This window comes from Phoxinus phoxinus, assembly GCF_949152265.1.
Source record: "Phoxinus phoxinus genome assembly, chromosome: 4".
NCBI lineage: Eukaryota > Metazoa > Chordata > Actinopteri > Cypriniformes > Leuciscidae > Phoxinus > Phoxinus phoxinus.
Window position 1 is genome coordinate 35,449,498 of NC_136879.1, and position 12,267 is coordinate 35,461,764.

General features: G+C 39.6%; 1 protein-coding gene across 12 annotated transcripts in view; it reads left to right on the forward strand.

Moving 5' to 3' along the window:
* cadm2b (cell adhesion molecule 2b) overlaps window positions 1–12,267 on the forward strand; it is a 225,519-nt gene that overhangs the window by 169,038 nt on the left and 44,214 nt on the right. For all 12 annotated transcript variants that reach the window (XM_079608819.1, XM_079608828.1, XM_079608823.1 and 9 more), the window contains one exon: window positions 211–360. In XM_079608819.1, the coding sequence (XP_079464945.1) occupies window positions 211–360 (150 nt within the window). The remainder of the gene's footprint in view (window positions 1–210; window positions 361–12,267) is intronic.

Consider the following 12,267-nt stretch of genomic DNA (forward strand, 5'->3'; position numbering starts at 1 on the left):
TATCAACATCCAGGACTGGAAATATCTATTTTATGATAGTGTTAATTTAACTACCCTCATGATGACCTTGCTGTGCGAGTCACCGTATGGAGACCAGTTGTCCCAGTAGTACCTGAGAGCTTTCTCTCCTCCACTGTCCCCTTTCCTGTGTAGCAGTGGTTTGTTTATATACCCATCTCTTTTTTTCTCTCCTTGTCTGTCTCTCTGCAGGTAGCCAGACTCAGTTCCCCATCACCCAGAATGTGACGGTGGTCGAGGGCAGCACGGCTAACATGACCTGTCGAGTGGATTATAATGATAACACCTCCCTCCAGTGGTCAAATCCAGCACAACAGACCCTCTTCTTCGGGGACAAGAAAGGTGAGTGTGGGCCGGATGGGCCGTAAATCAGTCTGGTGTGTCGAGCTGGCAGCAGAACCAGAGTGGGTTACTGGGTCGGGTCGAGAGGAAATGTGCTGTGTAAGGATGAGTTTGGGCTCAAGACTAATGAGACTAAACATTCATGTGTGTCTCTCTCTTGCTCTCTCTCAGACGGGCCAGCCGCACAAACAAACCAATCAATTCTACAATTCATAGCATCCACATCAGCACTGCAATAACAAAAGCAATTTAACATCATTAAAGGTTCCCTAGTGGGGAAGGATGGAAGAGCTTCACTTCAAGTAATCCGGGACTCGTACTCAACACGCAACAGTTTGTTTACAGCATAATTTTTTTATGGCTTCCTTTTTTCTTTTCTTTTTTTCGTTATTTTTTGGTAACACTTTAGAAAAATGGTTCATGTAGGTTACTATGAAGGAAGTAATGCAAGACAAATGAGTAGTACTACATTAACACTTCAGCTACTACTATTAAAATTGCGATTTTCGAAGAGGCTAGCAATAGCGAGCTAGCTTTGAAAGCATAAGATCCCAGCCTCCCTTCAGAGCTTCTCCAAAGCCAGCAGGGAGCAAACAAAAGCGTCACGAGAGACGGATAAAACTACCTCATATCTCAAATCACATAACATTACAATAATAATGAACATAAACGACTTAAAGAACTGTATCACCTGACTGCTGCAGATTATTTTCGGCGTTGATAGTGTTGCCGTTGAAACGCTAAAATTTCAGTCACAAACCGCTCCGAGTATAACGTCACGGGGTTTCCATCTCTTCCAAATTACATACCGTATTTTCCGGACTAAAAGTCGCTCCGGAGTATAAGTCGCATCAGTCAAAAAATGCGTCATGAAGAGGAAAAAAACATATGTAAGTCACACTGGACTATAAGTCGCATTTATTTAGAAATTTATTTCACAAATCCAAGACCAAGAACAGACATTTAATCTGGAAAGGCAAGTTATTCAGCTACACAATAGCACACAGAACAACAGGCTGAATAGGTGTCCGGTATTAACGTAACACATTAACAGTTATTCAGCTACACAATAGCATAAAGAACATATACCTGGGAGGCTGAATAGGCTAAATTAACATTAGCCAGCGAGTCCAACAAGTTACCAGTAAGCAAGTTCACCAAGCTCACCAAGCTCACCAAGCTCTCACTCCACAACACTGAATCCACTGAATTCTTCCTCGGTGTCGCTTCTGAACAACTCCGCTAACTAGAGCGCCCTCTCGCGGCTGTAGACGGTAATGTTTTCTCTTGGTTCATCTCAGTCAGTATGAATTCATTTTGATATATAAGTCGCTCCTGACTATAAGTTGCAGGACCAGTCAAACAATGAAAAAAAGTGTGACTTATTGTCCAGAAAAGACGGTAGTTATGGCGTGAATGCATATAAGCTTGTTGTTTTGGTTTAGGAAGAACTGTAAAAGTTTCGGTTGCGTGGAGGTATGGAAAGGCATACGTTGACAGGCAGGTAGGACATTGTAAGCAATGATTTTATGGTCCTACACCTTCCACAGACGATATATATACATATAAATACATTTAGACCACTTAACTTAGAGATTGCTATCAGGATGTTAAGTGACTTTCAACCAGCATAACAAAAAATGTTTCTGGAACAAATCCCCTACCCTACCTTTTAATTAATATGGAAACTAATCAGAAACTAATATCAAATTTCGGAGTAAGATAGTTCCTAACATGTAAACCAGACTTGTGTTCACAGATGTGTGTTCACAGAGGACGTGTTCTTGTGTTCAAAGACAGCTAGATGGAGCACAGTAGAATGGAGCACAAATCAGGAGTCCCAGGGTGCGTTTTTCAAAGTTGAACTACTTTTAACTTGACATGGCATCATGGTGCAATATGCTGAAAAGCAGAGAAATGCAACATCAGTCTGACGTATATGCACATAAACGCGAGCTATTGAGACCCTTATTTTCATTTCTATGGAAATAAAGCAAACAAAAGCCACTTGTTGTAAAATCTATTCAAACAAATCTATCGTATCATATCTATGTATCATATCGTGTCATATCATATCCTATCTATCTATCTATCTATCTATCTATTTATCTGTCTGTCTGTCTGTCTATATATCTATCTATATTCTATCTATCGTGCCTGTCTATCTATTGTATTTGTCTGTCTCTTTTTTATAATATCGATCGATCAATTAATCAATCAATCAATCGATCGATCGTATCTCTATCTGACTGTAATATTATGAAATAACATTAAAATTTAAAATAACTCTTTTCTATTGTAATGCATTTTAAAATTGACAAGCATACTGACAAAAGCAAAATTTACATTGCTGAGATCACACTTTAAAGTATTGTTGTCACTGGCTAATTTCTCTTTCTTCCATCTTCACAGCAAATAAATCAAGTGCGTAGTTGTCATCGACTATTAATCGGAAATGGATTGAATGGTGAAAAGTCTCTATATGACAGGTGCTTTGAGGGAAGGGGTTGAGAAATATTGGGTCTTGGTGATATAACAGACGAACAAATCATTTCAGAAATGGAGCAAGTTATGTTTTGATTGACAAATACAGACATTTTCTTGCAAATGTGTGTAGTTGAATCTTTCATAATAAGACCACTAACATGTATTTAGGAAGTAAATGGGGGTCATTTTTGATTTTATGTTGACTTGAAATCTTTTCAGAACATATCCAGGAGATGAAAGTAGATTTCATTTGTTATCCGATGTTAGTAACGGCAGGGCTTTTGTTTGTCTGATGAAAATAAGTCGCTTCATTAGTCTGCAGTGGAGAGCAGTACCATCACTGACATTTACGACTGCGTGTGTGTTCATGTGTGGGAGAGTGCAGGCTTGAAATAATGTATTCTCTCTCTATATGTGCAGGTATTTGCTCTATTTGTCTTGCGAAAACAACTGCTGTTGCATTTTTGAGATACTGCAGTGCTTTGAAATGTTATTCTTTCTTCATTTGGATATGAGATTATATGTCAATTCACATTTTACTGTAATTGACGTCCCTGAGATTGGATTTTTGATGAGCTTCAAGCTATTCTTTCAACTTTTAATGGAATAGTTCACCCACAAATGAAAGTTCTGTCAATTTTCATTGAATGGAAAAGACCAGCATGAACATTTGGCTAAACATCTCCTTCTGTGGGAGTCAAAAGGGTTTTGGCAGCATTTACACTCCAGACCAAGCCGACTGTGTTTACATTAATGGCCCGCCAAAATACGCTAGTCTGTCAGTCAGCACTATCTAGTGTTTTCTATTCTTTATTTTTTTATTTTTTTTTATTCTTCTATAGCGCTTTTAACAAGCAAGTCAAGCAAAAGGCTAATCATATCAATTACCATTACGTGTGTTGTCAGAACTTTGTTGTAGTTGTCATCACAAGTTTTTGCACACATTTAACATTAACACCCCTAAACATAACATTATTTTACACCTCCTTTTCTTATAATTTTTTTTAAGGAATGTACAAAACACCTAAAGAACACAACTAATTTTTCCAAGGAGAAGACGTGTCTCTCTCTCTGTGTTTCACACGTAGGAATTCTAATGCATTCATTAACCTTAACTGAGCTCCAAGTGATGATTTCATTTACATTTATGCATTATGCAGAAAAAAAGAGCTCATTGTAGTTTATTAGTTCATGCCTTCCATGGGAATCAAACCCATGACCTTGAGTTGTGCTCTAATATATGGAATGCTTCAGACCAGATTTACTGTGCATGCATCAGAGATCATGTCTTATTGCAAAAAAGAAATTGAAATACTCAATATCTGTTCAGAATAATCCTGTATGTTATTCACATTAAATTAAAGTCCCCGTAGTCAATAATTGAATCCCTTAAAACTCATCCTAGATCACCAAAATGACACATTTAAACGGTTTTCCTGTAAAAAAACCTTCACATAGCTTGAATGTAAATCTACACCCATTGCTTCATTTAGTATATGTGGATTACCCACATCCCACTCAATCACACTAGCTCAGAATACCTGATCCACTCCGTCAACTTTACTGTAGTAAATGCCACACGATGGCAAGTTGAAATACTGGTTTAATTCAGCCGTATATGTTTGAACCAGAAACTGATTCAGAAGAAGAGGAGGAAGAGTGAATTATACACTCTCATCTACAAGTCTATGTATCATAATGGTGATTAACGGTAATTAATATGATTAGCCTTTTGCTTGCCTATGTTATCAAACAGCTAATAGTGTGTTGCTAATGTTACACAAACCATGTTCCCGTTTGCCATCTCAGATTCGGACAGCTGCCTTCTAAATATCAGCATCCTTAAAAATGCTTTGAACAACTTAGAACGTCATTAACGCTCAACAGACAGATGAAAGAATCGATCAGCTAAATGAATGAGACAATTTTTGCAACAAAACAGTCAGTGAGAGACTTTCAGCTGTTTGTATTTTGATTTACCCTCATTTCTTTTCTTTGTGCTTTATTTTAAAACTGGATGTCACCTAATAATTTTCATGAAGTGGGTTGAATGATGAAAAAGATCTCTCAACAAACCGATGAAAGAACCCATCAGCTAAATGATCCGAGTATCATCCTGGTCCACATCCAGTTCCTTTCCAAGGATTTGCGTGTACAAGATGCACCAGAACTATCCATATTTGTATTTTGTCATGTTTTCTTTTCACATCCCCCAAGTGAACTACATTGGGCCGGTTCTTGGCAAGCTCTCCCAACTGCACGTAATATGGGTAGAACACTTTCTTTTGCTTCGTGTTTGCAAACATCAGGGTACAGAGTCTGGCGCTGCCACTGCAGTCGCCATGAGAGACAGACAAACCAGTCGAGGGGGTTTGATGTAACACTGACACAGATTGGAGGAAGTGAGCAAGCTGGCAAAATCAGCCAGCATTCTGCCAGCGTTCAGCCAACATAATGCCCTCCTGGCAACGGTCCTTCAACCACCTCCCTTGGAGTGGACAGATGTGCTGTTGTTGAGAGCGAAGTAACAGTGGTAATTCTGTAGAGGGAAGTGTTCAGATTGTACATTAACTACGCCAGATGTTAATTAAGATAATTGTTTGGAGCATGATGGTAATAGAATGAGCAGTATGTGAATTTAGTGGTTGTAGGAAATCACATTTGCTGGAAGAGGAATGGTGTTTGTTGTGTTGGCTCTTGTTGCGTTGAATTGACGGCACAGACACACAGAATACGTTGTGGTTGTCATAAGCGCTGATCCCATGGGTGTTCAGGAGCTCAAGCACCCACAGGAAAGGCAGCGTTATGTAAAAGTGAATTAATATCAGAACTATTCATCAATTTGTGTGCTTTTAACACCAGCCAATATAAATAGGGGGATAATAAAGACGGTTGTTGTTGTTATCTCCTTTGCCTCTTGCTTACTCAGGAGGAGCGATCCCTCAAGGACCACACCACCGATTTTTTTAGACTTTGCTTTCCATACTCATTACCCAGACGGTACTCTCATCTCATTTTATTAGACAGGACTCAACAAGGAGGTAAAGGCTAAAACCCCATTTCCCAGTGATGGTCCTCGAGGGAAATTTATAGATTTTGTTGAACCGGTCCTCTTTTCATGTGGTCGTTCCTTATTCACTGTAGTGGAGGCCGATGAAGAGGATACCACCATCCCCTGCACCCGCAACGAACCCAGAGCCCAGCCAGCCGTCGAAAATGGATCTTGAGTCTCATCCCACCACAGACACAGCCTGAGTCTGCCACGATGCCTACGCCAGAGCTGACACCTGTGCACATCATCGTCTGGGAGTCCGAGCCCAGCAAGTGGTCTGACCAGGTGCGAGAGCCGACAGCTCGTGGAGTGCAGTTCGAAGGGCATGGAGGGTGAGCTGCATCTGGCCTCTGGGGATTATTTTGAGGAATTGTCTCCCGTCTCCGTTGGTCCCGCCCAGCTCCAAGTCTCCTGCATCTCTGATGGTCCCACCCAGCCTCCCTCTCCCGCCTCCTCTACCAAAGCCAGCCAGTCCTCTGGCCCCACTTCCGCTGGTTTCTTTCAGTTCCTCTGCGCAACCTCTGTTAACTCCACTCTGCTGCACAGATCCGACTCGGGGCCTTCCAGCTCTGCCTAGGCACGTGGATTCCCTTTCTCCGCTGAACCCGTCACTCCACCTCAGCCCGTCGACCAGTCGTCTCCACCTTGGTCCTTCACTCTATGGGCTCCATCTGGGCGCCCCTCCGGCTACGCCTTGGTCAGTCATCACTTCTGGTCAGTCATCACTTTTGGTTCATCACCTGCACCTCGTTCCTTCACCCCTTCGGCTCCGTTGAGCTCCTCCTTCCCTCCGGCTACACCTTGGGCCTCAGTTGCTCAGTCTTCCGGCACCCTGGCTTTACCTTGGCCGCTTGTTGCTGCAGCTCCACCCTGTGCTCCTGGACCTGCAGTGTCGCAGCTCCTCGCACCATCGGTCCTGCCATGGGCCTTCGTCCTGGCTGGGTCCCCACCTGGCTCCTCCTGTTCTTGTCTCCTCCCTGGGTCCTCCCTCCGCCGTCTCCGCTATGGAGTTTCCTTCTCCCAGTCCCACCTTGGTCACATCCCTCTCTAGCCGCACAGCCTTCTCCAGAGCCCCCACCTTCCTCCTGTGTTGGACTTTGTTTGTAGTTTATGGCGTGAGGACACGACTTCCGGGATTGGGGTGTTATATCAGGAGTTTGTTAGTTTATTTTGTGTTCTAGTTTGGTTTTGTTCCTATTTTCCTGTTCACATGTGAACTGATCCCATTGTCATTGTTAGTTTCCTAGTTACTGATTATGCCCTAGTTTGTTTCCATAGTTGCTAGCCCCTTTCACACAGCAATCCCGGTAAATTACAGTAAAATTACCAGAATTACTTTACAGGTTAATACACAAATATGCTGTTCACACTCAAGCAACGGCGTTCTGTCTTTTTACCGGTAAGAGACCATTCACACATCAGCACCAAAATAACGGGAAATTCTGTGATGTCAGTCATCGGAAATTATCTTTAAACGTTGCACTGCTGTCCTCATACGCCAGCATGAGGAGAAAACTTTAGTTTCACTATCTGTTCAATTTGACAACAATTTTTGACATCTGAGTGAAAGGCATAAGGGATGATCAAACAGAACGTGTTTTTGCTCTTAAAAACATGAGATGCGCATAATTGTATCCATCTGCAGAGCCGGAACGCTGATGAATGGAAAAGGCTGGGTCTCGAGCGTGACACGTTGAAAAAGCAGTGAGAAATGGCGCAATGGTCAATGATGATAATTTAGCGCATATTTAAATAGAAAAACTATTAAAAATCTTATTGTAAACAGCCCAGAGTAATCACTTCATCTCAATAAGAGCCCTTTGTTTCTGTTACTCCTTGTCGGTTCTCCTTAATGTATGGTGTCATTTTTGTTCTTGAGATTATTCTAGTGTTTGTTCTAGAGTTGGTAAAGTGTTATTGTTATCACTTTTGTCTTCATTGTGTGCTGCCACCACACAAAACATTATCATTTTAATATAGCAGTTTATTTTTTATGACAAGCAAAAGGCTAATTGTTGCTCAGTGCTATATTTTTTATTTATGGTGCTTTAGCATTTATATTTATGGCTACTATTTATTTTGGTTATGGAGTGATATTAGGCCTTTGCTGTGTATTAAATTAATTTAATATGAGAAAAACAAAGTCTTACCATGTTTGTTTTGTTGATGCCTGTGTAATTGATACTATTTGTTGTAATAACACCACAGCTCAACATACACATTATTTGCTTTGAAATATCTTGTATTTACATATGTCCTTCTTCATAAAGATAGTGTGTTATTTCGGGGAAATCATTATGCCAGGGGGAAACATGTAAGGTGAACAATTTAAAGTGTATCATTTAAACGCATTGCTCTCCGTGGGACTAAGACAGTCATTGTCAGCAGTGTGCCGGCAGTATGAGGGGGTGCGTTTGGCATCAGGAGATTCGGGGCAGTTGTGTGCAGTGCGCTATTGAACGAGGAAGGAGGGCAAAGACAGAGAGCGAGTCGAGAGAAAATTGGCTGTGGTCGTAATTAGGTCTGTAAACTGAGTCTGAAGGATTGTCAATCTCTAGTGGCCTTGGGAAATGAATGGTCTGGTCTAAAGCGATTGAAGACTTTTCTGCAATCAGTATTAAATGATTTAGACGTAGGTGTCTCATTCAGTGTAGTGTAAGAGTAGGTGAGTTGATATTCCTTTTGGTCAGATCGTTCCTATTTGATCTAATCCATTGTTTAATCCTGCCATTCTGTTGCAGCTTTGTTGCATTTAGTTGCACCGTAAAGCAATAGAGAATGTTTTATTCCAACCTGCCCATTATCCATATATTAAAAGGCTTCTTGAATGAAAAACAACTTGGCTGCTCTGTATTTATGGTGATTTGTGGGCAGGATACAGTACTGAATATCACTGAACCATCACTTGAAAAATGGCTTTAATCCTCAATCATGCACAATGACAGCAAGATGTGGCTTCAGACCAATCGGGGTGTGTGAGATATATATATTTTACTGATGTGCTTAGGTACAGTCTATTATATTTGGATTCTGGACCGTTGGAATGAAGGAAATGGAAAAGTAGATTGCTTATGGGTGCCTGCGCTGAATTTCAAAGAGATTCAAAAGAATAATAATGTTACACTGCGCAACTAGAAGCACATCCTCTTTGAAAAAGATGGTCAATTGTGAAAGTGGGAATATGTAGAGTCTGTGTTTGTGCAAAAAAAATCCACATTTGAAAATGATAAGCCAACCATTACTATGGCTCATACTTACTGTTAGGGATTGGAACAAACTCTATTGAAGGAACTCATCGTGCACAGTTTGTGCTTCAATGATACATGAAATAATATGGATTTCGAGAAAAGGTGTGCTATTTCTTTTCAAGGAATTCATCCTTTTGGTTCTCGGCTGGTGAATGCTAAAATGTGCAAACTTGCATAGACTTACAATGAGCGGTATCTCTGGACCGGAATATCATTGGGTTTATTAACACGGCAAGCCATGTAATGCCAGAGAAAAGTAATGGCACAACTTACATTTGGCAACGTGATCTATTCTCCCGACAAAATCAAATGAATGGCAATAATTCCAGCCCCTGAATGTAAGCTTTTCTATCTGTCAAGTGAGCTTTCGGCAATTGTGAGATCACGTGCATGCACGAGTCTTGAAGATTTGATTGGATTGTTGGATTTCAACAAAAAAAGGCACATAAATAACGTTGCTATTTAACATTTTATTACTAGAAACTTATTAGTAATTCGTTTCACTACCCGTTACTGCAGACAGTAATATTATTGTCTGCCCTACATACTGTAGCTCATACTTGCACAGGCACTCACAGTGTCTTCAGAATATGTAAATCTACTAGATATTTACTGACATAGACAGACTTGTGCTGGTTATTATGCTTGCAACAACTGTAATTATATTGTTGTTTCCTACAAACTATCAGCCTTTTAACCAAGAGAAGATGGCCGGGTCGATCAAGTTAGTGGGCGGCCTAAAAGCTCACAGATTAGTTTGATATCGTGGTTCTCAGGTACAGTTGATCACTAACCAACCTGCAATTTTTACCTACACCACGGTAAGGGAAAGAGCGGACTAGATAACCCTCATTCATTGCCGTTTGCCCTCATCACCCATCTTTTTTGTGAGCTAACGCCTACATGAGGGCTATATCTGAGAACAGCCTGCGAAACAGAGCGTCAGGGTCTGGATATGCAGGGAGGTGTGTACGTGTGTGTGATTCACATGCAGAACACACCGAGTGTCTGTGGGGGTGTGTGATTCTGGGCTAAATCCTAAATCCACCCCGCCTAGATTACCAGATACCTCTCTTCTGCATGTATCCAAGTGAAGACACAGGAAGTCTGCATTATACCGACACCAACCACTCCTCTGAATTATATATCAGTGGCTTATCCATAATAATGCCCATCGCGCCCTGTGTTCAGACTGTGTGATAGAGTGGCTAAGCCTGATGGATTGCTATTATTTTGCTGGGAGTATACAATTATTTATATATAATTTTATATAAAATTGTGTTTTTACTTATTTCAGAGGATTTTTTGTAATTGTTCTCTCGTGGTGGTACTACTGGGTTGGGGAAAAGGATGCAAGGCCTTTTCAACTACATTTTTATTATTATTAATTCAACACAATTGAATAGACATATATATGATTTTAATGTGCTTTTTATTAGGCAATTAAGTTAAGTCCTATAGGTTATGAGAATATGATTAATAGCATAGAGTGTACCGTTTGTTTGGCAATTGTTTCTAAGAATGGTCATTTTAAATGATTTAAATGATTCATGTGTATCATTACTGAATAACATTTAAGGAAGTTTCAGTTTGTCATCTTTCATATTAATTTGAGTAAAAATGTATGCATTATTTTACATATTTAAATATATTTTATGTATTAACCATATTTGATGTATTATATTACTGTGTTTTGTTGTACATACAGTACATGAAAATACAAGATATGGGAATACATGCCTTGATTATTTTAAATTATATATATATATATATATATATATATATACAAAAAAGTATTAATTAATTAAGCTATATAAATTAAACATACACTTAAATGCGGTTCTGTTTGTGTGGATGTTTAATTTATATAGCGCCTTTCCCAAGCTCAAGGATGCTTCACAATAACATAAATTATTACATATATTATTTATTATACAAATTATAATATTTATATGGTTCATCAAACGGCTGAAAAATATTAATATATATATTATTTTTTTTGTTATATCACCCTGCTCCAGTGTTGTTATAATTAACTAGATCTATTAAAAAAAGTTTTCGGTAATTGAAATAAAGCTAATATAAAATAAAATATTAGTATAAGATAGACTTGACATTAAATGAAAATTAGAAATATGAGTATAATGTCTACATATAAATATTGTTTTAAAAAAAAGTACTAAAAATTAAAAAGCACATTACTAAAACTTAAACTAAAATGAATATGAAAACTAAAAATATAAAATAACCCATAAACCCATAACCCATAGGCCACCACCCTTGTGCCCTTGAGTGTGGTGCTTAACGTCCCCTCCAGGGGAATTGTTGCTGTAATAAGTGGACTGGTTGGGATAAAAGCATCTGTGCAGCTGGTGTGGTTGACCAAGAGTTTGCGGATCCATTTTAGCCCAAGGCCATTAGGGGAGAAGCGCAGCTATGATGAGTCGCAACCACTGAAAAATCGACAAGCACCATATGTCTCCCTTATCGTGCACTATTAATGTGATCACAGCGTATGATTCATCATGCTAGAGCCGGATTAAATTAGAATGTATATGTCTATTGCTCCACCGTAACATGATGTAAAGACCCTGCGTATGGGAAAACATGCACCTTCAGAAAGGTATTCATTTTGCACTTCGTAATGAGAGATCAAACTACCATTTTATTGTGAAATGTAACCTCACAGGTCCTGAATGATTTATAGTTGCTCTATTGTGTGGTGCGGCATATGTGTTTTTTACCAGATGTGTTTGGGAATGTAGATGAATTGGAGCTGAAATCCGACTCTATGCATCTGAGACTGTCTATAATGAGCGGAATTTTCAGTATACATATTGATGGCGAATTTTTAGCGGTATTAACTGCTCTTTCAGTGGGTATCTCAAATGCGTCTGGCGCATGATTCCTGACATTCATTAGAGATGTTCAGCTCAAATTGCAAAAGGTCAAATTGCAGAGTGGGCTCTTAATTGGCCTGCGGCAATCAAAATGTTGTTATGTTCTAAATTACTGCATTAATGGACTCGTTAAATCGCTCATTAGATAAGAAGATTCAAAAGCGGGCAAAATGCAGAGGAACAACATGAGGCGCTGTGACATTGCACAGTCGTCTGGTTG